Source organism: Tetranychus urticae, chromosome 2, assembly GCF_039701765.1.
Source record: "Tetranychus urticae isolate SD_2017Ah chromosome 2, NJAU_TeUrti_SD_1.0, whole genome shotgun sequence".
NCBI classification, from domain to species: Eukaryota; Metazoa; Arthropoda; class Arachnida; order Trombidiformes; family Tetranychidae; genus Tetranychus; species Tetranychus urticae.
Window position 1 is genome coordinate 3,024,638 of NC_142959.1, and position 24,981 is coordinate 3,049,618.

General features: G+C 31.7%; 2 protein-coding genes and 1 long non-coding RNA gene across 4 annotated transcripts; 1 reads left to right on the top strand and 2 right to left on the bottom strand.

The window, feature by feature from the left end:
* The first annotated feature begins 4,215 nt into the window (after window positions 1–4,215).
* LOC107363706 (uncharacterized) lies at window positions 4,216–21,994 on the top strand. Of its 2 annotated transcripts, XM_015930975.3 has the most exons (10): window positions 4,216–4,562; window positions 4,891–5,041; window positions 5,114–5,444; window positions 5,966–7,216; window positions 15,118–15,346; window positions 16,230–16,764; window positions 17,080–17,179; window positions 17,626–17,765; window positions 18,207–18,333; window positions 18,834–21,994. In XM_015930975.3, exons 4-10 carry the CDS (start codon window positions 7,168–7,170, stop codon window positions 21,896–21,898), a joined length of 4,245 nt encoding a protein of 1,414 aa, XP_015786461.2. In that variant the 5' UTR covers window positions 4,216–4,562; window positions 4,891–5,041; window positions 5,114–5,444; window positions 5,966–7,167; the 3' UTR covers window positions 21,899–21,994. The 2 variants fall into 2 exon arrangements, with proteins under 2 accessions (XP_015786461.2, XP_089124530.1); XM_089268404.1 differs by lacking the exons at window positions 4,216–4,562; window positions 4,891–5,041; window positions 5,114–5,444; window positions 5,966–7,216 and adding an exon at window positions 13,485–14,508.
* Window positions 11,116–12,420, bottom strand: LOC107363707 (uncharacterized). Its single transcript, XR_016199311.1, has 3 exons — window positions 12,207–12,420; window positions 11,883–12,101; window positions 11,116–11,729 (listed from the first exon to the last, which is right to left on the bottom strand). It is a non-coding gene; the product is annotated as an uncharacterized LOC107363707 (long non-coding RNA).
* Window positions 21,995–22,292: 298 nt separating the features above from the next.
* Window positions 22,293–24,667, bottom strand: LOC107363368 (uncharacterized). Its single transcript, XM_089268406.1, has 4 exons — window positions 24,426–24,667; window positions 24,238–24,300; window positions 22,598–24,117; window positions 22,293–22,516 (listed from the first exon to the last, which is right to left on the bottom strand). Exons 1-4 carry the CDS (start codon window positions 24,517–24,519, stop codon window positions 22,442–22,444), a joined length of 1,752 nt encoding a protein of 583 aa, XP_089124532.1. The 5' UTR covers window positions 24,520–24,667; the 3' UTR covers window positions 22,293–22,441.
* Between the last annotated feature and the right edge of the window lie 314 nt (window positions 24,668–24,981).

The following is a 24,981-nucleotide window of genomic DNA, read 5'->3' on the forward strand; positions in this document are numbered from 1 at the left end:
ACTTGCTTTTTTTATTGCACACAGCCGGCAACATTCATTGATCATCAATTCATGTTAATTGAGATGCATCTGAATTTCAATTGAGATTCAAATTACCGATCATTAACACAAGATGTAATGATTAGGGTAAAATGTAGATTAAGTGTAAAAACAATGAGAAATGTTGATATGTTAGAGACTTGTAAAATAGGCATATAAGAATAGATTAATATTGTAGTTAAGCCTACTGTATTTGAAAAAAATGATTAAGATGATTGTGACAATTTAAAATGTAACTGTTGATTGGTTGACATTGTTAACCTCATCTTTATTACTATTAACATCGTAATTTGATGGTAAATGTTCAACTCGAGATAACTTGAAACAAGTCAAAGGTGTTAATGAATCAACCAAATTGTTTAACCTTTTGTTTTCTTCCCGTAGATTAACCAGCTGTTTACCCAATTTACCGATTAACTCACGCAACTCTTCAATTTGATCTTCAGTGGACAACAATTCTAAACGCAAATCGGTTAACAATTTATCCTTCTCAACCAATTGTCTTGAAAGTAAATCAATTTCCCCGGAACCAGAGATTGTATCGACTTCTGTTGAACCATAGATTGACTCAAGTGGAGGACGTTTCATCATAAATTTAGGTGTACACGGAGCTGATTGTGATTGCACATTAATTAATGGTGGCAGTGGATCAATTGCTTTATTATTTGCATTATTAGTGATGACTTCTTGTGGTTGATGAAGAAAATGACGAGGTGAAGACAAATTGTTTCCTAAATGATCGCAATCATTGTTAACATTATTGTCAATGGAACCATTTATAGTTGTTGGCAGTTTGGTTCGATCACCATTTTTGCTGGTCAATTGTGCATTTATTGACAAATCAACCGATCCATTCCAGGACAATTTACTATCATTTATTTTGGATCGAATTAACACTGGAATTAATTGTCGTCTTAACCATCCTTGAAAGGATGGATAAGCAGTAGATGAAGATGAAGATGATTTGTTATTTGAATGGATTGATGGCGATGAACTTGATGATGATTTAATTTCACCATAAGAATCAACTGTCTCAAGAAGATTATACTTATCACCTGTTAAAATGATTGGCATAGCGAATTCAATGAATTACAATTTTGAACACAAACACTAAATTTAACAAGAATGATGGACAAACTCAGGACAAAAGGATTGCAAGTTACATTTTGATTACCATTGGAACAACAATTGAAACTTTTTTCTTTCGTTTCATGTTAATCAATGGATAACCCTTAAAATAATGGCAATGATGATGATTTAATAATGGAATCCATTGAATAGCTTGTGGTAAAACTTCATGATGGTGATGACAGGGGAAAAGTTTGTTGAAATGATTAGAATACTTTTACTTTTTAATCTTTCTTCCTTAACCAATATAATAGGTGATGATGTTACACCGCTTAAGGCAACATTTGACAAAATAATTGTGTGAATTACAGACACACTCACACACAACACACACAAGAACTGAACACCACACAGAATTGGAAATGATGATAATGATGAAGATGATAAAATGATGTTTTGTTACTTTCTATAACCCTGTAAACCGTAAGGTGGCGTTGAACCTTCCCACTGTTAACCACCATAGGAGTGTAAAACTGGCAAAATTATTGAATGGCTGAAGGAGGATAAAGTTGAGTTGATTTTTTTACCCAAGGAATATCCCTTCTTACTCATTCACAGCCACCAACAACCTCTGACTTTATTTCAAGGTTGACTCATACTGAAGAGTCTTTTAACTCGAAATGGTTTATTGCTTTTTCTTGGAGATTCCTTCACATTGAATGAGTAATAAGAAGATGAGGATGATGGTGGCGGTGGAGAGGAGGAAAAAGGAGGAGGCATGGAATAAGGAATTGTTGTAATTGGTATTGAGTATGAGTAATAATAACGATAACAGTGAACAGAGGAATAACATTTAGCCTAAACCATTCATTTTGCTACTTTTTTTGTTTACTCATTTACTTCCAATCAAAGTAAACAATCAGCCTTTTCAATGGCAATTGTTATGATAATTGTTATTATAATTCAATAATTGCTCATTTTAAGGGTTCCAAATGGTTTCTAAAACGTTTTTCAAATGTTCTTTCAAATGGACATTTTGGTTTTGGCTTTTATTTTTCTCATTATTTTTTGATTCTCTTCATTTTCTAGGTCCTAGATTTTTCTGTTAATATTTGCCTGGTTTGCTTGATTTGAGACAATTTTCTGGTTTAGTGTTGCTGAATTAACTTTGGTATCTTATTCAGTTAATCTTGTCATTGCTATTTCCCCATGAGATTTCATGACAAATCTCATGTACAATCACATTCTTGATGAGTAAGTTACTTTTTTATCATTATTATATCACTTCCTTTCACTTCAACTTCATTTATTTTTTCATCTTCATCAACCTTTCTTTTTTTTGACTCTTCATTTCCTTCCTGTAAAGGGATGAAGATGATCAAAATGAATCTTTCAGAATTTGCTGTTTCATGAATGAATTCCGAGTGTGCATGGGAAAATAATGATAACAAGGAGACATTTACAAGATGATGATTTAATAAGAGCACTAAGTTTGGACAGGCTCAAGTTAAAATACAATTTGACTTTGACTTGGCAATCCTCATCACTTTTGATCCTTTAATCTTGGTCAACCAGAAGGACTGATCAGCTGAATGAAACATAAATACTACAGTTAATTGGTTAAATTACAATCACAATTCACATGCAATAATGAAAAGATGAAAGGATGGCAAAGATGAAGATGAAGATGGCAAAAAGGAAAAGGAAAATGGAAGGAATAAAACATAAAAAGATTAGCCCAGTTTTACTTGATATTATAATCAATACTATTCTGGCAAGATTAAGTCTCAATCTTATGATGAGTATCTTAATCGTCAAAATGAAAAAGATTCAGGTTATTGTATTGATCAAAAACTAAAAGTAACATTTAAATAAATGTCAAAGTAAATCCTTAATCAGTACCAAAAGAAGCGCAGTTAATCGGATGATCATCTTTTCAAAAAAAGCTGGCAAAGTATTTCTCATTGTTCTCATGTTGGTCTCATCAAAGCTAATATCTCGGATCCAAGCTGAAATTAAAGTTAATCAAAATTCTGACATTTCTCCATCATCATCAACATCGAGATCATTTTCATTATAATCAAGAGATATACAGATTTAGATAATCAATTGTGAAACCTTGAAAAGAGTCTGTGATTTGAATGAAATTTTGAAATATTATAATCAACAAATTGACGGTTAACCGTTTCAGCACTTTGATGATATAATTTGAGTATCAACCTCAAAAATTCAGCCTATTTTTTGTGGTCTATAACAATCTCGCCTCTCCTGGTTGCTTTGTGTGATCTGGTTAATCATTCAAAAAACATGGCTGCCAATGGTTTTCCAGTTTTTTACCAGTTCTTAGATTTTTCAACTCAAACAATTATTATTAAGTTTATTTGTCAACTGTAATAATAATAATGATAAACAGAGATGGGTTTGCTCATCTATCCATGATAAAACCATGCGATTACAAGATGTAATTCAGTGTAAAGAAGAGGTTTTTGAGAAAAGCTTTCTCATATTGAAGGGTAACATAGGGAACAGTGAATAGGAAGATATGAAGAGATTATCAGTTAACATGGTTCAGTTGATTTTATTTTTCTAATATTATATTGAAGTTTACAGTTGAACTGAATGAAAACAATATGGTTGTTGGTTGTTAAAAGGTAAATCAGTTTGATTTGACTTTGAACTGAAAGCAAAAGTGTTGGTGAAAAAATACATTTTTAGCCGTTCTCAGTTGAACTTTAGGAAATTTACTTTGCCAAGGTAAAAGTTAACTCATTAAAGATTCACCATTATTGGTGATCTCAATTTAGATCGCGCGTAAATTGGTTTAGTTTTTAAATTGTAAAAATTAAGTAAAGCAAACTTGAAATTATTGTACAGCTTTTGTTTTTACTTATTTTTGATGTTACTCTCCATAAATCACTGTTAAAATTGGCAACAAATATTGTTTTTACTATTCAACTTGTCTTGTATTGATTTTCAATTGCATTTAAAAATAAAACGCCATCAACTACAATTAAAATAATAAATTTAATTTTATTGACTTGTAATTTTAATTTGAGCGCTCAAAGCAAGAAAGACCGCGTAAAACTTGCAGCCAGTCAGTGACCAGTCACTGAGTGTATGCACAGACTAAATTTACTTGTTTATTAGATTGTTGTTATTTACTTGATTCAAGTTTAATAAAATGTACTAATAAATAATCCAATATTGACCTGAAGTGAATGGTCAATTGACAATGCAGACAACATAACCTTACCAACTTTAACAATTTAATCAACATATCAACGCAAATTTGGCTATTTTCAACTATGCAACTAACCAACATCTTGTATGCTTTCCTTCAGTTTTACTTTTTTTCAATCGTGTTTTGTGATTAAACAGGCCTCTCCAAGTGAAAGTTGCCTTTAATTTGTTATTAATAAACCTTAAATTTATAATCATCATGTTAATCAATAAAGGTAATTAAGTAAACAAAGCTAATAGTGTTACAATCAAATGCCTTGAAGCTTTTCTTAAATCGTATTCTCTACTGTAAAAGTGAAGTCTTTTTTGCTACTTTCAACATTTTTTTCCGACTCCTTATTTACGTTGATTGTCTTGTTAACCATTTTTGGGTCCAATAATAACAATTATTTTAATGATGATTATAATAGTATCAATAGCTTTTACATCCTGCAATATGATTGTAATGTTAATTAAGAGATTTGATGTTTTTTTCTCACTTTTACGCTAATTTTTTGTTTTTATTTTCGCATTTTTTCTCCTTTAATTCATCTTCTCACGCAGTTGTGTATCATCCATTAACAACCAAACCAATTATTATTATATTAATAATTAAGGTTTAAACAACAGTTGAAAGTTATCATATACAGACGATCAATTAATATAAATAACGTGGATATAAAAATATAATCAAAAAGGACGGAGATCAAGCGAAGTAAGTAAATCAAAATTCACTTGTTTAGTTGTTTGAATTACCAGATTATTTATTTCATTTTTTTCATATCAGCTGTGATTAACACTGGACCGATTGTAACTGAACAAAGCCATAAATGACCAATGAACTAACCTTAAATCCCGTGGACTGAATACTTACCAGAAGATAAGTTGGCCATTCAGGACTATTGAAAGATATTCAAGCTGCAAACCCAATTGGCTTCAAGGGCTTTCATTAATGTCCAATCAAACAATTATATACGGATTGTATTACCAACTGACCCTGTTGAATGAACAAAATTCATAAGTGTTAAAATATATAGTTGAGAGTTACTGTTATGATTATTACATATCAGTTGATGAGGATGAAGATGAATATGATTAGATTTGGGTTTCATTTTAAGGTTTGTTATCAACAACATTAAACATTTCACACTCCCATTTTTATTGAGAGAGGAAATCTTAATGAATGAATGAAAATGATTATACATCTAATAATGGATAAGCCATTTTAATATTAGGATTTACCGTTTAACATTATGAGGTCAATATAGTTTATGGTTAACAAATCGATTTCTTCGTGTTCAAAAAGAGTACAACAGCAAAAGACAATCAGATTGTGTTGAGATACATAATAATGATTAATTTATTATCATTTAATCTTCACCACCTTCACCATTCCCAATCATCATTATGTATCATCAAGGTTTCCCTTTTAATACGAGTTTGTTGCTTTTTTGTTTATCTTTTCACCATTTTCATCCCTCATCATCTCTCGTCTTTCATTTTTCATCATTCATCTTTCATTTTCAACTTTCATCAATCCTCTTTCATTGTCATCATTTGTTTTTATTATCCGCTTTTTTCATTGATCATCATCACTATCATCATTAACCGTACATTTAATTTTGTCATCATGTTACAGACTCAACAAGATTGTATTAAGATGAAACAAGATGACGATGTTTAAGGTCCTGTTTAAGGTCAATCTTTAAATTGATATCAAGCTCATCTTAACTTTAATTATTGGATAATTTTTGGACATGAAAAACAACAACAAAAACAACTGCTCAACAATTCAAAAAGGGTTATTGGTCGATGATGAACAAAAAGGAAACACCAAAAGTCTGACTTTGCTGCTCCAAAACCTAAAGACACTTAAACCATGTCTACAGCAAACTTCAACTTGACCAACAGCAAAAATTATATAAAGCAATTTAAGTTGAAATAATTATAAATGTTGATCATGAGGTTTATGAGTAAATAATGAAAATCAATTGTTTATCTTGATTATCAGGCCCACATAGTAACGGAAAACCAAATATACCTAATTTCATCTTTTTGCACCCAACGTCCATTTATATTATCATTACATCATGTCCGTTGGCTTATGCTTCAGGCTTTAATCACGATGGGCATGAAGATGAAGAGGATGATGATTGACTTGATCATCATCATCATCATCCTGGCCGTCTCTCTATGAGAGTCGGTCTTTTCTGGGTCGCTGATCTTGAACGGGAGTTGAAGATGAAGATGAAAGAGAGTGAGACTTGAAATGGCGTTGTGCCTTTACTAAATGAGTAGCAAAAAATATATATATAATAAACATAACTCCCGGACTTGATCATCATTATTATCATTACTTGTTTCTAGCCCTCTCTCTCACTCACTGACTCACTGACTCTCTATTCATCTCTCTTGGATGAGTATAACGGTGCTCTAAAAGTGCTCTTGGTCATCATCATCATCACCACCAACAACAGCAATCAGTTGAAACAACATCAAATTCAAGTTTGTAGTTGTTCAAGACAACGTTCGGACACTTATACCGAGTTAAACAGTGAATCAAGTCGCGTCTCTACAAGCAACCAGGATATTCGCCATTTGACAATTGTTTAATGACTACCAATTAATTGTTAGATCATTGTTAACCATCATATTTGTTACTTATGTGTTGGTAAACAATCGCAGGCCTTCAACTCTCGCCCTCTCTGTTACACCATTAGATGTCTTAAGCTTGAACGGCATCAAAGAAAACAAATTTTTTGTTGTTTTTGATCATATTTTTGTTAATTGTCACCATTTTAATCATCAATAATTTTCAATCCATCACATGAATCAATTAAAATGATACTAGCCAGGATAACTCTAATAACCCTTGGATTAATCATTCAAAGTAAGTCTTGTTTTTTACTCCAACTCTCATCAAACTCCTAACAGATGAAAATGGTTGCTTTACCAAAATAATTAACAGAAACATCAAGACACAATTTAATTTACTTTTTACGTAATAAATTGTTAACTGATTTTATATTTAGAAACTTTCTAATTCCGTGTTTCACCAACAATTAGCCAGAAATGTTAAAATTGAAATTTAATGAAATTCCATGCAAAATATTACATTCAATGTTAAACATAATGAGAAAGTAAAATGCGTTTCTATACTAACGTGAATTTCGTGATCTTTTACCTTGCATTATTAAATGAAAGTAACATTATTAACTTGATAATGATGCTGATAATGAGGAACGGTGACAGTTGGCCATTCTGTATGATTAAAGAGATGAAAGCAAAATCCTTAAGAAACTGACCGTTCCACTGAACCTACAAGTCTACATGTGAACCTAAGCCGGCAAGGTTCTAGGTCATGAAAATGCCGTAATTTTAGGTTGTTAACGGCAACGATGATGCAAATAGTTATGATGATGAAGAGGATGGTAAAAATAAGGATGAAGAAAACGTTGATTGAGAATTCAATTCCGACCAATTGATTTCTTACCTTAAACTTATTTTAAACTCTATGCCTTACGGCCTTCTCATATCATGAGAGTAATAATGATTTTTATATTTACCTTTTCATAAATATTTGATGAAATATGAATTACATATTTAATCAAAACCAGATCATTTCAGTTTTTCATTTACAATCTAAATTGTTGACTGCACTTTCATTGAAACAATTTACTGGTTTATTTTGCAATTTTGTCCCATCTTCTAGTTTTCATTTCAAGAATAGATTTCATGATTAAAGCAACAAAAAAAACAATTACAATCAAAATAGATTACATTCCTATTTGGATCTAAAAATTCAATTCAATTTGCTTTTTTCATCAACTTTTTTTGTTATGTTTCCATTTGATGAGCTTTCCATTGTTGCTAATTGTTAACATTAACTGTTGACAATTGTGACGAAGAAATTTGTTCATTTTGATTGTCAACAATTTAAACAAATTGACCCACTAAAAGTGTTCCTAAAAAGGTTGAACTTCAAATTTCGAGTCAAATTGTTGTTCGATTGAACAAAATTTTCTCTATTTCAAGATCGAATCAATTTCATCTGATATTGTCGATTAACCAAACCAATTCACCAATTCTAATCACTTTCTTTATCGTCTCTAAACTGTGCTTAGTTAACTGTTAAATCAATTTCAAAATAGTTGCAATTTGTCGATTTAACCATTTGGTTATAAATATTTTAAACTTTCACTTGAAAAATGGCATCAAAAAGAAGTAAAATAATCAATTTTAATGTTTAATTTAAATTTTTGTTGCTTTCCATTTTCCAAGTTAAATTGTTGTTTGATTAAACTGTAATTAGTATTATCATTCAAATTCATTGAGCAACAAACCAATCCCTTAATATTAATATTAACGTTGAAAGTTTGCCTGAAGATGAACAAGAAAAGATGATCATTTTGTTTTCCCATTTTTTCCGAGTTAATTGCTCAAAATTTGTCAGCTAAATTGTCTCATCAATTTGGGTCATTTAAATGGATTGGAGATTTTTGCATAAACTGACTCATTTAATTGACCGTTTAATTGTCAGTATTAAAAGCTATTGGACAGGAAAAATGATCAATCGCCACTTGGTTTTTGCTCTTCAACTTGCATTGTTGCTTCCTTTTAATTATATTCAAGCCAGTTAATTTGCATTCAAATTAACAATTAAATTGTTCTACTGTCCATGATTAAAACTCTCATCATCCCAATGGGTAAATCAATTTCACCATTTACTTTGGTTTTTTTCCTGGTTAAAGTCATTTCAATTAGATTCGTTTTGATTGTTCAAGATTTGCTTTTTCAATCTGATTGTCACAATAATCATATTAGAGGTTGATTGTTGTTATTGAAAAATTACAAGTAAATTGAATGTTGACCCAAACAGGTCATTGTATATTAAATTGTTGACTTTAATGGCCATTTATGGTTTAATATTCAAATAATCATAATGATCATTACATTTAGTTATTGTTAAAAAGTACAATCAAGAATAAATTAACTGGTTTAACATCACGATGTATTACATTGTATTGTAAGATGAACCTTTTTTTGCCATCAAATTGTTATTTCTTTTAATAGAATGGTTGTAAAATTAAATTTAATTGAAAACAATTTGTCCCATTGTTGACCATTTGCAAATTTAATCAGTTAAAGTGTTTAACCGTTTCTAATGGATTACATGGGAATTGATTAAGATGGTGAAGAAAAGGTGAAAAGACAATTGAAAATCAATTTGATTGAAGTTACGAGTAAATAAGGGCTACGATGAAGGATTAATTTACTTTATCATGATTTAGATTTGGGCTGTTTTCATATGCTACTCAATGCTTTTAGAGTTGAATTGGCATTTTATTGATCAGTGAAGGGTCGATGAAGAGGAATGATGTTGGAAGATGTTGAATCAATTTCAGGGTTAAATGGATGTAACAAGCTGAACAAAATGGGAAAATGTTGTTGATTCCTATCCATAATCATCATGACAAAAGGTTGAAGATGAGAAATATTTTTATATCAAAGTGTTTTACAGCTTTTGCTGTTGAAAATGTCAATTCTTGATGATGATTGTGATTCAGCTTTCATTAGATTGTATAAGGTTAACACATGGAAGACATTTGGGAGGACAAAAGATGACTACATCTCTTGCCTTTACCCTTAACCATTTTCATCTTCCGATGAATCATTCAACCTCTTTTGACGATCAATATTTTTCAACATCACCATCAGAGTCGACTAAGGCTTGCATTTTACTTTTTTTGATACTGTCATTAACATTGAATTGTTAGTTTAATAATTCATGTTGATAAAAAATTAATTTTGATCGACAAAAACTGATTAAAATGAAATTAAATTGAACATTTGAACTTGCCGCGTACAAAAAAGCCTTTAGCCTTTAGGTTTTTTATCAGCTGTTATTGGCTTTTTTTGCTAATCAATTCTGATTGATAATTCATTTTTATTGATCATCTTCATTCAATTTTTGATTATAAGTTTGTGTGTTTGGTTAATTCATTGATTAACGGTCATCTAATAACTGGATTAGGTTACTTGGATCATCGATGTCGATGGTTTTGATTAAACCTTTGTTTGGTTTTTGTGTCTACTTCAAGTCTTTTTTGGTTTGCTTCTCAATTATAAAATCAATTTTATGTCTAATCAATCAATTTTAACCAAAGATGTTTTGCTCAGCTTGTTGTGATCATCATTCTCATCTCTATCGTTGAATTTATCATGTATCATCAATTCTGATTGCTCATTTCTTTCAATTTCAATCACTATTTCAATTCCATTTCAACTCAAAGTGAAAACTATTCAATCATTATTAGCCATTCTTTTATTGACTAGTTGATCGATTATGCTTACAAACACATTAGACACAATATCTTAACCATTCTCATAATTAATATAAGCTTTTTAGATTGCGTGCTAAAATTTACACTTTAAAACGGAATAATAACCTTTTTTAGTTATTCTCATAATTTATTGTATCCCATCGTCTACTTTTTGCTTCATGATTTTGTTGGAGGGAAAAGTGGATAACCTTAAATCAAGGTGTAATTGCTGATATTAGGTGAAAAAACATTGATAATGAGTCGGGTACAAGTTTGTCTCAATATTATTGAAATATTGTTGGCTTGATAAAGCAATCGCTTTATATTATTACTGACCAAAAATCGCAAATGGCTTAATATCATATATTACTATTGATTGTTATTGGAAATAATTTCGTTAAATAGGTTTGTATGTTGAAAATACTTCACGATTTGACCTTTATCAACAATAATCAGATGATAATAATAGTCATGAAAAATAATCACATTGACAGTGATATGTTTGTTTATTTCATGGTCCCTTTGTTGTTGGAGGCTTGTCATTAGGTGAATCTTATTTCACGATGGTCAATATTTACCATTCATAATGGTCATAATTTTAAATATGATAATGTAAGGCACTGATGATGATCGATAATTGTTTCAAATGGAGAATAAGATGAATGCCTGAAGATGAATGAACCAGAAGATGAGAGTGATGATAAAAAAAGCTGATGAAAGGTAAAAGGTTGTCAGTTACACATTCATCTGACCAGTCAATAAATCAATTCAGGTTTTACCAATAATAACAATAACAAGTTTATGCTCGTGCTGATTTTATCTTTTCATCATATTTTTTTTTCTTCGTTGTAAATGAAGATGAAAATATGATGGCCAGAAAAGATCGGGAGAGAGCAAGAAGTCATCTTTTTTCATCTTTGGTTTCCTTTTGTGTTCCCTTTTGCTTTATCCAAGATCAGGGTCAATTGATGTACCATGTATAACCCACATATAAATATACATATTATATTTACGGTGTTGATTTGAAAAGTTATTGCCAATTGATTGTCAGTTAAAGTCAAGATGATGATGATGATGATTCTAGAAGAATAAGAAGATAATAATTATAATCTCAATAATAATGGGCAAGGTGAGATGAGAAAGAAAAAGTTATTTTTATAAGCAACGCACAAATAACAGTGAGTTTAGTTCCGCTAACAACGTTGGATTGTTAATAAACAAGCTTTTTCTTACACTTAAACCATGATGACTAGTTTGACTTGTGAGAATGATGATGATGGTGATTATAAAATAAAGGTATCAAAATATATTGACATAAATATCGACAAGAAATTGATTTGTTAATAAAAAAAAACAATTACTTTACACAAACACAGAAGAAAGGATTGAATGGATAGGAGAAAGCATGGGAAGCCATTTTTTGCCTTCCATCCGATGAAGAAAAGGATTTAACTGTTGGACGTAAAGTGATTTCAACTTTAGATTAAATATAAATTTAGATTGCATTCATTAATCATTAATTGAACTTATAATTATCATTAATTAATGATTACTCACGATTAAATGATTATTTTAACACATCAACAGAAGGAAAAGTAAAAATCAAGCCGAATGATGACTCCCAAAGCTAAAGGTATAAAGGGCATCAAACTGGCATAGCCAGCTGACCAGTGAAAACTGTATTAAGAAGGTATAATTGTCATAATTTGTCTTTGATTGCTTGATTACTTTTCTCGTGTGAGAAATCAGAAAATAAAATCAAAAATACTTTCATTAATGGTTAACATATTGTTAAAATGTTTAAAATTGCTAAAAATAAATTTACTAAATGGTCATATTACCGATTGTAATTATCACAATTTCCCTTTCTCAATCAATCAACTGATGCTTTCAATCAACTTTAACATGCATTTTTAATTTGTTAAAGTTTTTACTTTTATTGTATATTAATAATTGTTTAATTATTTGTGATTTAGAGTGTTCTATATATATTTATTATATGTGATCTTATGTCGTTTTGGCCTCAGAATGTGCTTCACTGACTCTGACCAGGAGAAGGATTGGGTAGTGAAGGTGACCTTTGTGAAGTGACCTTACAATATCAAAATCTAAATTAATAATTGAACAAATAACCTATTAATTAAATAACTGATAAATAAAATCAAACTACTAAATTAAACATGAAATCAAAACCTGGAACACAGGAAATTTGAGAAAAATCTATTAGCCCAAAAACCAAACATCTAAATAACTCAAGATGAGTCTAACTCTACGTAATTAATAAATAATTATTCAACAAAATTATTTAATTTAAAACTAAATAAGTGTTGACCATGTTGAGTGGTGGAAATGGTTTACCCTAGGATGTTTGCCTTGACCTTGGTCAAACTCAGGATGACTATCTGAAGCACTCAGCAAGATCCTGTATACATATCACCAGCACCTTAATCATCTAAATAAGAACTGTTAAACAGCTAAAAATTTTAAAGATGAATTCAATATTGAAAATTTAACAGTAGAAAATCTACGACCACATGAAACTAATGAAAGAATCAGGACAAATATATTTAATAACTGTAATTTAATGATTCAATTATTCAATTTATTTATGCTCTTTTTGTAAACTTAAAGCGGTGGAATGTACCGCTATGGGTGTTTGTTTTTTGTAAAAACACCAGATGGATTAGCTCTACGATTGATCTTTTCCGCCTCGACCCTCTGTCGGGCAAAACTGTAATAAGTTTGCTTTTGCTTTAATAAACTGCAACTTTCCGTTTTGTTTCAAAAATTTCTCTTGCTTTTGTTTTTCAAGTCTATTTTTTTTCCTTCACTCATTATGTTTCTTGTTTTGTTTTTGTTTGTTAATCAAATTGTTAACTGTAAACAATCAAACCCTTAAATTGAGGTTACACCGAGTTTAACAACAAGCCAATTGAACTGTCAAATTTATTACAAATCAACATCTTATTGTATTGAATAATTTAACAAAATTGCTGTCTCTTTCTCTATTGGATTTTGCTGTTGGCTTTTTACTTTTTAGGCTGTTAATTTTACTGTATTAAGTGATGATTGACATTTCTCATAATTAACTGCAACTTCTCAAAGGAAGGTAAATCATGTTATGAAATAAACTACTGTGATTAACATAGCTGATGATTACATGGTGATTGGTGTTGGTTAGTTTCATTATTATCATCGTTTTAACTGTTTGGTTACAAGAAAAAAAGCCTTAATTTACACTTTTGTGGTAAAAGCAAAACAAGGCTGTTGGTGAACTCAATCAAATGAAGTGCCAAAAAGAAGATGAGAAATTAACTATCTTATGATAAATAATCAGTCGATTGGAATGCGGTCACCAGTAACCGGAATAATCTTTATGTAACCGGATTGAGTTTAAATAGGATTAACAGTATTTTTGGGTTGCATAAAGCTGATTAACATTGGTGACTTGTTGTCATCATTATGATTATCATAACCGTCATCAAGGTATTCGGCAACATTTAAAGATTCTTGGTGTTAGTGTATCAAAAATTTCATAATACTTAACATCTTGGTTTTCATCAGACACTTAGCAATATGACCTTAAGATTAGCTGTGGTTAACTGGATGGTTAGTCTGATTTGAAGTAAACTTTTCTCAATCTAACAGCTGATATTGATCGTGAAAATTTAGTTTCCTGATTTTTATCCACATTGCTATCACTTGAATCAAGTTTGGCTTCATCATTTTGCTTGTGGTTTTACCTTTAAAAATGGAATAAAGAATTCAAGTCAAATGGAGAGCAAATTACGGCAATTAATCAAAACCATGATGTTGATTCAATGAGTGGAGACTTAATCAACACCTAACACTACTGAAAGTATGGTTTCATTTTGTTTGATCTATTGTGTTGGTCAGATCTTTAATGATTAACCAAAAGCCATTAGTTTACTTTGTTTTTTAGTTATCATGTTAACCAACATCTCATACCATTGATTTGCCATCAATAACGTTAATAGTTATTGATGATATAAATGATGATATGTTATTGAGTTTAGAACAGCTAAATTTCTGATCGAAACAACCAAATTAAATGTTAATGTTTCTCTTTTGATCAATATGTTTGGTATCATTTATTTCATGATTGATCATCTATTTAATCAAAACTATATTTGGTTCAAGAACAAAAACAAAACCCAAGATGTTTGATTTATAAACTCAAAGCTCATGAAATCTTGAAATCAAACAAGACCCTTTTGGTCAAATTTTAACCCTTATATAACTTTATTACTGACTCATTGTTGTAAATCATTAACTGATTCAGTTGATTCAAAGTCTATTCTCATGTTTTCATCCATTGAATGTGAAAAGCGAGGGAAAAGCAACCATTTTCAAAACCAGTTTTATTGAAGCTTGATTCAACTTTATCTTCCGATGACAATTTGCATAAAAATTAATTTCTTTTTTTCTTTCTATTTAATTTAATTAGATGAGTTAATCCTTGGACAATCACAGCGAGGTCCATACTATGGTACTTATATTGGCAAATTAGACACAACTTTACACAATGTGGCCGGAGATGTATTCTCGGTGGATGAGAATACAATTTTCATTAAAGGCTTCAGTTATGATGGATCAGCTCCTGATGCTTATTTTTGGGCAGGAACCACAACTAACCCTGATGTCACTGGTTTCATTGTGCCTGATGAGAAAGGATCGTAAGTTAATTAGATTGATTAAAGTTTGTTGTTTACAAATGAAAGTCATCTTGAAAAGTGAAAACAAAATGTTAAAGCTCAGATAATGCATCTTTAACAAGACCTTTTGTTTAAATTGTTTTTTGATACAACTCATTATCAATTAGCTTTTCACTAATTAATCTATTGACTTAAGAAAGCTTTAATCAAATTAACATGTATATTGTTTGTAGCTTTATGCCGGGTTAAACAAACCCGAAACGTTTCATGTTCACAGTTTAGATGTGATTTTATTAATAGCTTTTTTGTTGTGTTTAATTTAAAATTGCAATGATGAAATAATTAGAAATGAGTATTGAATAAACATTAAAATTAGCGATGAATCAATTCATTATGAACATTTCGCTTGCGTTATGCTTTATTAGTGTATGTTATTGGGTGAAAAGCACCATACTTTACATAAAAAGATCATCAAAAGGCTCAAAAAATTAGGCAAGAAACAAATGATTTGTTAGTTAATTTGTTTTTACTTTATTTGATGATCAACTTAACAATCTTTTTGCTTTAGATAATTCAAAACTTAACATTCGTTATAATTTAAACTCAGGCCTCACCTTAATTAAATTGCAATTTTGGTAGTCATAAAAAAACAACTGAATAGGTATTAGATAATCAAACAAAAAAGCTGTTAATATTGTTGAGGCTAATGAGGGTTATAGTATAAATTATAACCATTACAATGTTATTAATAGCAACAACAACCAAGACAATATTGAACATTATGAAATAAGAGGTAAACAGCGAGTAAAACACGATATTTAATAATAAGAGACTATAAATGACCGTTAATGAACCTACCGTTACTGATATTTTTGTTTTTGCATTTTCTTTCTTTCCTAACCAGAACCAAACCTCTTGGTGCTTATACCAAAAAAGATATTGTGCTGCGTCTTCCGGAGGGCAAAACATTCCGTGATATCAAATGGTTTTCAGTTTGGTGTCGTAAATTTAAAGCCAATTTTGGACACATCAATATACCCCGTAATTTGATTATACCTACACCTGTTGAGATAAGGCCATTGTCCCAATTGGAGCATGGTGTTAAATCTGGTCCCATAACCATTGTCGATGCTCAAACTTTTCTCATCAATGACTTCCATTATGATGGACAAGGTCCTGCTGGTTATTGGTGGGTCACTCCTGGTCCAAGGCAAAGTTCAACAGGTTTAAGGTTGAAAGATGAAAATGGTTCAGATAAACCATTGAGAAAATATTCCGGAGAAACTGTTGTCATCTCGTTACCTGAGGGTAAAACAATCTGGGATTATGATTGGGTTGGTGTTTGGTGTGAAGAGTATCAAGTTGATTTTGGTAACACTCGGATACCACAAAACATTAGGGTTCCTCCATCGCCCAAAATGCTTGGAGTTAAACCCGAGGTAAGTCAACAATCATTAAATAATACAACAATAGTTTCCATTGAAAAATAAATGCTTTACTGTTATCTCGATCTGTTCACTCAATCATCAGTAGAGCCTTGAAAAACGACTACATTTATGTTTAAATTTGATTCTCATCAAATGTAAATTGTCTGAATTAGAGATCTGTATCATCTTATTGGTACAATTAACAGGATTTAAAGTGTTCTTTTTCAATTGATACTTTTGTTTGGAAATATTACCTGAATGTGTTTACTCAGCTTTTACTTGTTTTTGTTTGTTAATTGTTCCATTTCTTCATCTATTCCCATACAGAGTAAATTAAACTGTGAAGTCCTCTATGATCAACTTGGTTTTGAGTTACGCTGGGTAATGGATGGTGATGATATTGTCATGCAACTTGTCGGTAAAATAGGTAAATCAAATGATTTTAAATTACTAAATAGTTGAAATGATTATTCTTCAAAAAAACGATATTCTTTTTGTTTTCTCTGAAACCTTTTTTTTCACCTCTTTTTTGCGCTCACCTTTCTTCTTATATAATCATGTTTCTTGTTACAACACGCTCTAAATAACATTATTCGACCCTGATCCTGACCCTGATTTTGACCCTGAACGGACCATGAAATTCATGGATTGGTTAAATTCAAGAATTTCATTCAATACCTTCCTTTAGTTTTCCTCTTTCAAATATAAATATTCATATTACGTTAAAAATTGCATCTATCATTAGCTTATTGTGAAAATGTGTTGGATTCAACACAAGTATTATATCTTCCTTTGAACACCTCAACTAATACATTTTTAATTTGTTGTAAATACATTAAATATTAAATGTTATTCAATTTTAATTTAAAACAGAACCAAATGAATATATGGCCTTTGGACTATCTAAGGATGACTCTAAATCAAACATGGTCGGAGCTGATGCTGTTGTTACCTGGTATGGTCCCAATGGGAAAGGTCACGCTGTTGATTATTATCTTGGCAGTAAAGAACAGGTAATTTTATTATTATCAATTATCTGATTAAATTTCATCGTTGTTATTAAATCAAGCATCATGAAATAACCTAATTAGAATTAAGATAGTTTTCAAATTGATCTTTGCTTCACGGATCAACTACTTTAATGTTAACAAGAGTCCAACGGGAGTTGCAAAAATTGAGAAATTAAAACTTCTTCTGATGAGCCTTTTTTTATCAACCAATTTATCTCCATTGATTTGATTTTGATCTTTTTTCTCTAAAACTCAAATTCCATTAAAATATTCTAATAACAATAAGTAACGATAAAATTTGTGCTAACATTCATAGCATACAAATTGAAATGGTCCATTTCATGTTTAACTTGATAACTGGTTTCAAATGTTTGTCTTTTCATTTTGTCATTGAAAATTATTGGTTTGAAATGTTTATTAATACGATTTCTGTATTTTAATTAGTGCGTTGGAACAACTGGAAGCTGTCCTGATTTGAAATATTCTGGTGCCTCAGATAGTATAACTCTTCTTCATGCAGCCCTGGTTAATGGATTCACTTTGGTTACATTTAAACGACCACAATTAGGAGGTGAGCATAATTTATTTGTATTGATTGACACTCGATAGTTTAACTATTTAACCTTGATACATCAAAGTGTGTAATTTTTTTCTAATTTTGGTTAACAATTTGAAAATTTTTCTTTCCGATTCTTCTTTATTTGAGTCTATTGAAGCGATGAATGGAATTATCAATTGCATTTTTCAAGCTTTTTTCAAAAATACTTCATCACCCAGATTAACAGCGTTTACACATTCAATTCAATCAATGTGTTATCGAAGGCTTACTGACCTCAAATATCTAGGATATCACCAGTTTAAGATTTCTTGATTTGTTCAAGTATCTTTACTATTAATTATTAGAAAAATATTAGCTTTAGATATTTAATTTTGAATAGTATTTTAAATTACTCAATGAAATGCTAGCATGAACCGTAATCATTATTAAATTTTTGAATAGGATGATGAATTAACACAATAAACACAATTTTCACCATTTTTTGTTCTTTTTTTTCAATTTTACTTGAGCAGTCGATGATAGATTTGATCAACATGTTTATAGTGATGGCAATCAAGCAGTTATCTGGGCTATTGGTCCACTAAATGATCGAGATGAAGTATCTTACCATAGATTGAGATCACGAGGAAATGTTTTCATTGATTTTGCACGAACACCTAAATGGAATTGTCCAAATTCAGAAGCATCATCACCTTCCACTTCTCCTTCATCATCGGGTTCTCCAGCATCATCATCACTTCCATCTACACCTTCTCCATCTTCAAGAGGCTCTCCACAAAACAATGCACCATCAGCTTATCCTCCTCGATCACCTAAACCTCAGTCAACATCAACATCAGCAGCCTGGGAAATTCCTCCCGTTATTTGTCCCTCTGATTACACATTTCGAGCCCAAATTGGACCAGTTGGAGGTAAGAAAGGTTATCAAGGAATAACTGGTAAAGTTGGATGGGGAATTGCCTGGTATATCAATGGATTGATTATTCCAGAATTAACTGTTGAACGTGGTAAAACATATACATTCATTGTTGAAGGTGGTAATGACAAAACTCACTCTTCTCGTCGTCATCCTCTTTACATAACTGACTCTCCTGAAGGCGGTTTTGACCATAAAACAGAAGAAGAACGTAGAAGAGAGCGAATTTTTGCTGGAGTCGGTATAACCAAGCGAAATGAATTGGTTCCAACAGCTGAAGGGCGATACTGTGAATGGAAAATTGATACACGAACTCAAGAACAACCAGATAGTTTCAAAGATTTCTTTGATTTCCAACGAACATTATCATTACAATGTTCCTCGGGTGAACCAGGAATCTTGAGATGGAAACCAGACGCAAACACACCCGACACAGTTTACTATCAATGTTACACTCATCGTTATCTTGGTTGGAAAATACGAGTTGTTGATTCATGTGATCAATTGGCATCAGCATCGATAACACACATTTATCAAACATTGGCAGATAATTCAACTCGAATAGCATCTCCGCAAAGTTTAGATCTTGCACCTCGTCGTAAATCAGAAAAAAGACAGCGTAAAGCTGGATCTAATAACAGAGGACGAGGCGCGTCTTTGTCTCCATCCAACATAAATAATGTTAATAGTGTTACCAAAAATAACTCAACAAGATTACCAGCAAAACAATCTTCCGATTCGAATGAGATGAGATTCAGAGAAAGAAAGCCCGTTCTTGGTTACACAAGTCCATATTCACCATTTCCTCGTTTTGTAACTCCTTCAATGCCAGTTTTGTATTCCTCGGTAACACCAAACCTTCCTTATATCCCAATTGGACCTATTAGACCTTTAGATATGCACATTGGCCCAGTCGCGCCACCTCCACCTCCACCCTTTAATCCAATGCCAATGAAGCGAAACCCAATTTATGTAAGACAAAGACTTCCACCTCCAATCCCGCCTACACCTTCGCGTTCACTTGTACCAAAATCAACTCATAAATTGCCATCTGGTACTATGGGCAGAAGAAAGTCAACAACCGCTGTACCAATGCGATCAACTACGATACCAGCATCAGTTTCACCCACAACAAAGCCAATGACAACAGTCCCAATGATACCTCCAACCAAACCATCAACTACACCTAAACCCAATTTATCGACTACAACAACAACAACAACTAAGCATCCAACTTCACCCATTGCCGTTGAAACTGCTGAACTTGCTGACAATCTTCATGGTGGTTTCCTTCCAGTCTTGATCAACTCCAAGGGTCCAACTACAATTACAACTTTGCCACCAAAAACAACAGTCAGGGAACCAGCTCAGACAACAGCTAAAGATATTTATCCTTTGTTTAATAGTAATCTAGATTTGAAACGTAATCCAAATACTGGATTACCGTCAACTAAGCTACCTTATTATTTAACTACCTTGGCCGCCATGAATTCAACATTTAGTCCAAACGAGCTGAATAATTTGGGTTACAGACCAACAAATGATCAAGATAAATGGGAAAATATCTTGCTACCAACAAACACTGCCATCGACAGCTCTGGCGAATCAGATTCAACTAAAATTGACTCAAAAGAATCATCTTTACTTGATCAAGTAATCTATAAAATGATTAACCAATCTCTCGGACTGAGTAATGTTTACCCTCTGGCTACAAAAGATTCATCAGAAGAAAACAATAATGAGGACAAAAAGGTCGACTCTATGACTTCCTCAGAAGTTTTTGATCCATCATCAATATTGGCATCGTCAACATTGAACAACAATTTACCATCATCATCATCAATACCATCTTCATCATCGATCCATTCCCAAGCAAGTCCAGAAATAATTGAGAAAGGATTAACAGGAATACCATTTAGTTCAAAACCGATCATATTACCAACATCAACGGTGCCAATAAACCTTTTCAGCAGCCCAATAATCACTAGTCACCCGATTATGGATTACCAATTTTTCCCATCATTTTACTCAACCCACTATGGCTTAGGACCTGTATCATCTTCTTCCTCCTCATCACCACCGCCTTCGTCTTTAACTTCATTGATGTCACCTTCATTATCATCTTCAATTAATCCATCAGATTTATCCTCTAGTCATTTACCTTACACCGAAACAGTTAAACAAACAACAAGTATTAATAATAACTTTGGTGAATCAATGGAAACATCAACAGTTTCAATAGACGAATCTAGCAATTCTGATCCATTTGATTTCTTTGGATCTGACGGCATGAGTTTATCTTCGTCTTCATCTTCATCATCTTCATCCAACAGTACTGATGATGCTATTTTATCACACATTATGTCTTTAATTGCTGATAATGCAGCTCCTCCAGAAGTTAAAATTGTTTCTAAATCAGATGGAACCGTATCATCGACTCACGTTGAAGTGCACCACAATTTAAGCAAGAGATCCGCCCATCATCACCATAATCACGATGATGGTTTCGATCATGATGATGTGCACAAGCCATCATCATCTTCTACATCATCCATTTTATCTTCAGCTTCAATTTCTTCGGGGAACAAGGTTTTCAATAATTGGTCATTGGTGGTAAATTTATTTGTAACTCTGTTAACATTAACACTATTTTCAAACTAATTTTTTGTAATCAGATTATATATTTTTTTACTATTCATGATTTAATAAACAAAAATTGAATAATTCTCATTAAATTTTATACATACAATTAAAAAATGACTTGGCCAAAATTAAATCCTAATCAGATTCAAATACCATATTTAGCCATATTTCTGACCTTTGAGCTATCTTAAATTTCTTTTCATGAATTAAAATTCGAGAACAAACAATTGATCATTTTTCATAAAAAAATATTATTTTCAATTCAATCACTATGATTTTTCTGACAAATCTGAGGAATAGAAATATGTCACAAAGTGGAAATGTATTTCCTTTAGCTTTATGCCTCCAAAATTTGTCATTTTTTATGATTTAAATTGCTTCAGGCTTAAATAAACCACAAACTAGTAAGCTATTTATTAATATAAATATAAATATGAAAATTTATTTTCTAGTGAGCTATTTATAAACAAATTTTGTTATCAATTCAATATCAATATATGGTAGCACAAAAACTGACAAAACAGGAGTATAAAATTGATTCTTTTTAAATTTATCTAAATTTCAATTATTAGGAAGATTGAAGCCAGCTGGATATAGTTTTGATGTTCCAGGTCGATCTTCAGCCATATCAGTTACCTATGGTAAGACAACAAATAAAACAAATTCAAGATTAGACTTAAACCATTCAGATAGGAGCAAAGCAAACCAAGTACTTACCACAGACCAATCAATAAATTTCCCACTATCGGTGTGTTTTGGGCGGTTCGTATTGATCCGAGGAAGTCTATTTATTTTTTCCTCATACGTCAAGTCATCATGCCTGATTGGTCGATTAAGAGGCAAGTCCTTTTTACGGATTAAACGATGACTAATTTTAATTGCACAAGAATTATTATCCTTAATATTACCATGGGGATATTGGGCAACGTTTTTAAGTGGAGATGTCTCAGGACTTTGAGATAATGAAGATGAGGTGGAAGTTGGAGAGTTTGGTTGAGATGCCTCATCGCTTGAGATAGCTGAGTCGTTTTTAGCTCCGTTCTGTTCCCATTGTTTCCTAGATGAAGCACCAGAATAGGCTTTTGGCAATTTTTCAGTTAGAGTCTCTAGTTGACACTGAATACCGACTGATTTAGTTTTTCTAGAAAAAACTTTGTTGTAAAATTTGAACTTCTCACTCAGAATATCTGAGATAACTGGGATGCTGTCAAAATTCATTCCTTCAACGTCAACCATTTCACCTTGAGTTAAGTAGTATGGAGAGAAACATTTCATCGACCTGAGAGCAGTGTATTCTTGTGGTGAAATGTATTTTACATTATTTAAGTAGTGATACTGCTTCATTAGCGTTGGGAAGAATAAGTGCTTCAACATTTCAGTGCGAAGCTCATTGAAAAGCATCACCAATGAACGAGCATAACTGGATCCAGTTTCATCAAGGGGTTTTGATAACAGTTTACCTTTACCACAAACTTCATAAAAGTTTTCTTTGTCAGCCCAAGGTAAATCAATTTGTAGGTACTCTGCGACACACTTGTCGTAAGGTTTGATTTCTTCTTTTCTCCTTCCGTATTTGCCGGGGTTTCGCATGCCCAACTCGCAATCCCAAACCAATGTATCATCTACATTGTTCAAATCAACCTTATATAGTTTATAAAGCCGGGCAGCAGTCACACTACAGTTGTACATCACTTTACAAGTATCCTCTGATTCCAAGACTTCTTTTACTTTGTTCATCATACCAGGAATAATGGGAAATACAAAGGTTCCTTTATCACAGCCAAAAATAGCGAAATCAATAGTAGTATCTCTTTCATTACTCCAGGGTAAACAAGTGAAGCCAACCTTACAACTCGACTTAAGAGTGGAAATGGCCTCTGGTAGTTTAGGATCACTCACTGAATCGAATCTGACAACGGCGTTACATGAAACTTCAAAAATTTCTGGGTCTAAAACAAAATCAAACTCTATTGATTCAAATTCAATTTCTGCTGAAGGCGGCACATCCAAAGTTACAGGCTTCACTACATCAGCTTCAAAATCATCATCATTTTCAAGTTGCTCAAATGTTTCAGGCTTTTCCTCCAATTTGGCAAGTAGAGATCTTTCAGCTGCATGAACTTTAAAATCATCAATATCAACTGAGACATTCTGTGTGAGACAGATAAATTTTCCCTGGAAATCACGATAACTGTAATTTTGTGTGAGATAACAAGGTGTGCCATCATCTTTTTTAACTGTATCACAAAAGAGCGAGAAAGAAAGAGAGAAAGGGAATCAAAGACGGGTTAAAACAAAGAGGGGTATCAGGGATATTATGGATTAAAAGAGGGAAAGTGTATTTAAATTTTACTTACGGTCGACAAAATGAAACACGTTTGTTTTAGAATCAAGACCTTGTAGTTTTCCAGTTAAGTGTTCTGATGGTGGTGAGGAAATTCAAAATAAGCAAAATAAAATGATGAAATAAATATAAATGAATTAACAATACAAGAAAATAAAAGATGTTTCAGCTATTAGACTCGAGTATATTTCAGTACATTACCTCCAGTAGTCAACTCAAATTTGATGATACAATTCACCCATGATTGCAGATTTCTTGAGTCAAAAATCTTGGGATGTGAATTTATAACAGACATTATAAGTCAATTAATTAAAAGAAATTAAGAACTTAAAATAAAAAAATAATGATGAAAAAATAAATTTATAAGATAGGCTGAACAAGAATACAAACTTTTAGTCAGTTAGACGGTAATAGGAGATCTTTGGTTTAACTAAATGCACTTTAAGGTTGACTGTAGTTTTGAGCATGTGATTAAATTAAATACCCAAAATAAATAACGGCTCCATCTACTGTTTCAATAGATTAGATTAGTTGATTAGTGAGTAATTTAGGCAAATGTTTAGACTCAAAGGTCAATTTTTAAATTAGATTATTCTAGCTAAAAATGGGACTTGTTTGAAAATGGCTGTTGAGAAAATGTTATCAAGAGGCAATTAACTTGGACAGCCAAAGATTATCAACATGATATCGAGAGTAAATAGGCTAAATCAAGATGTGTGTGTCCAAGTAATGTGAGCGACTAACAAAATTTGTCCGA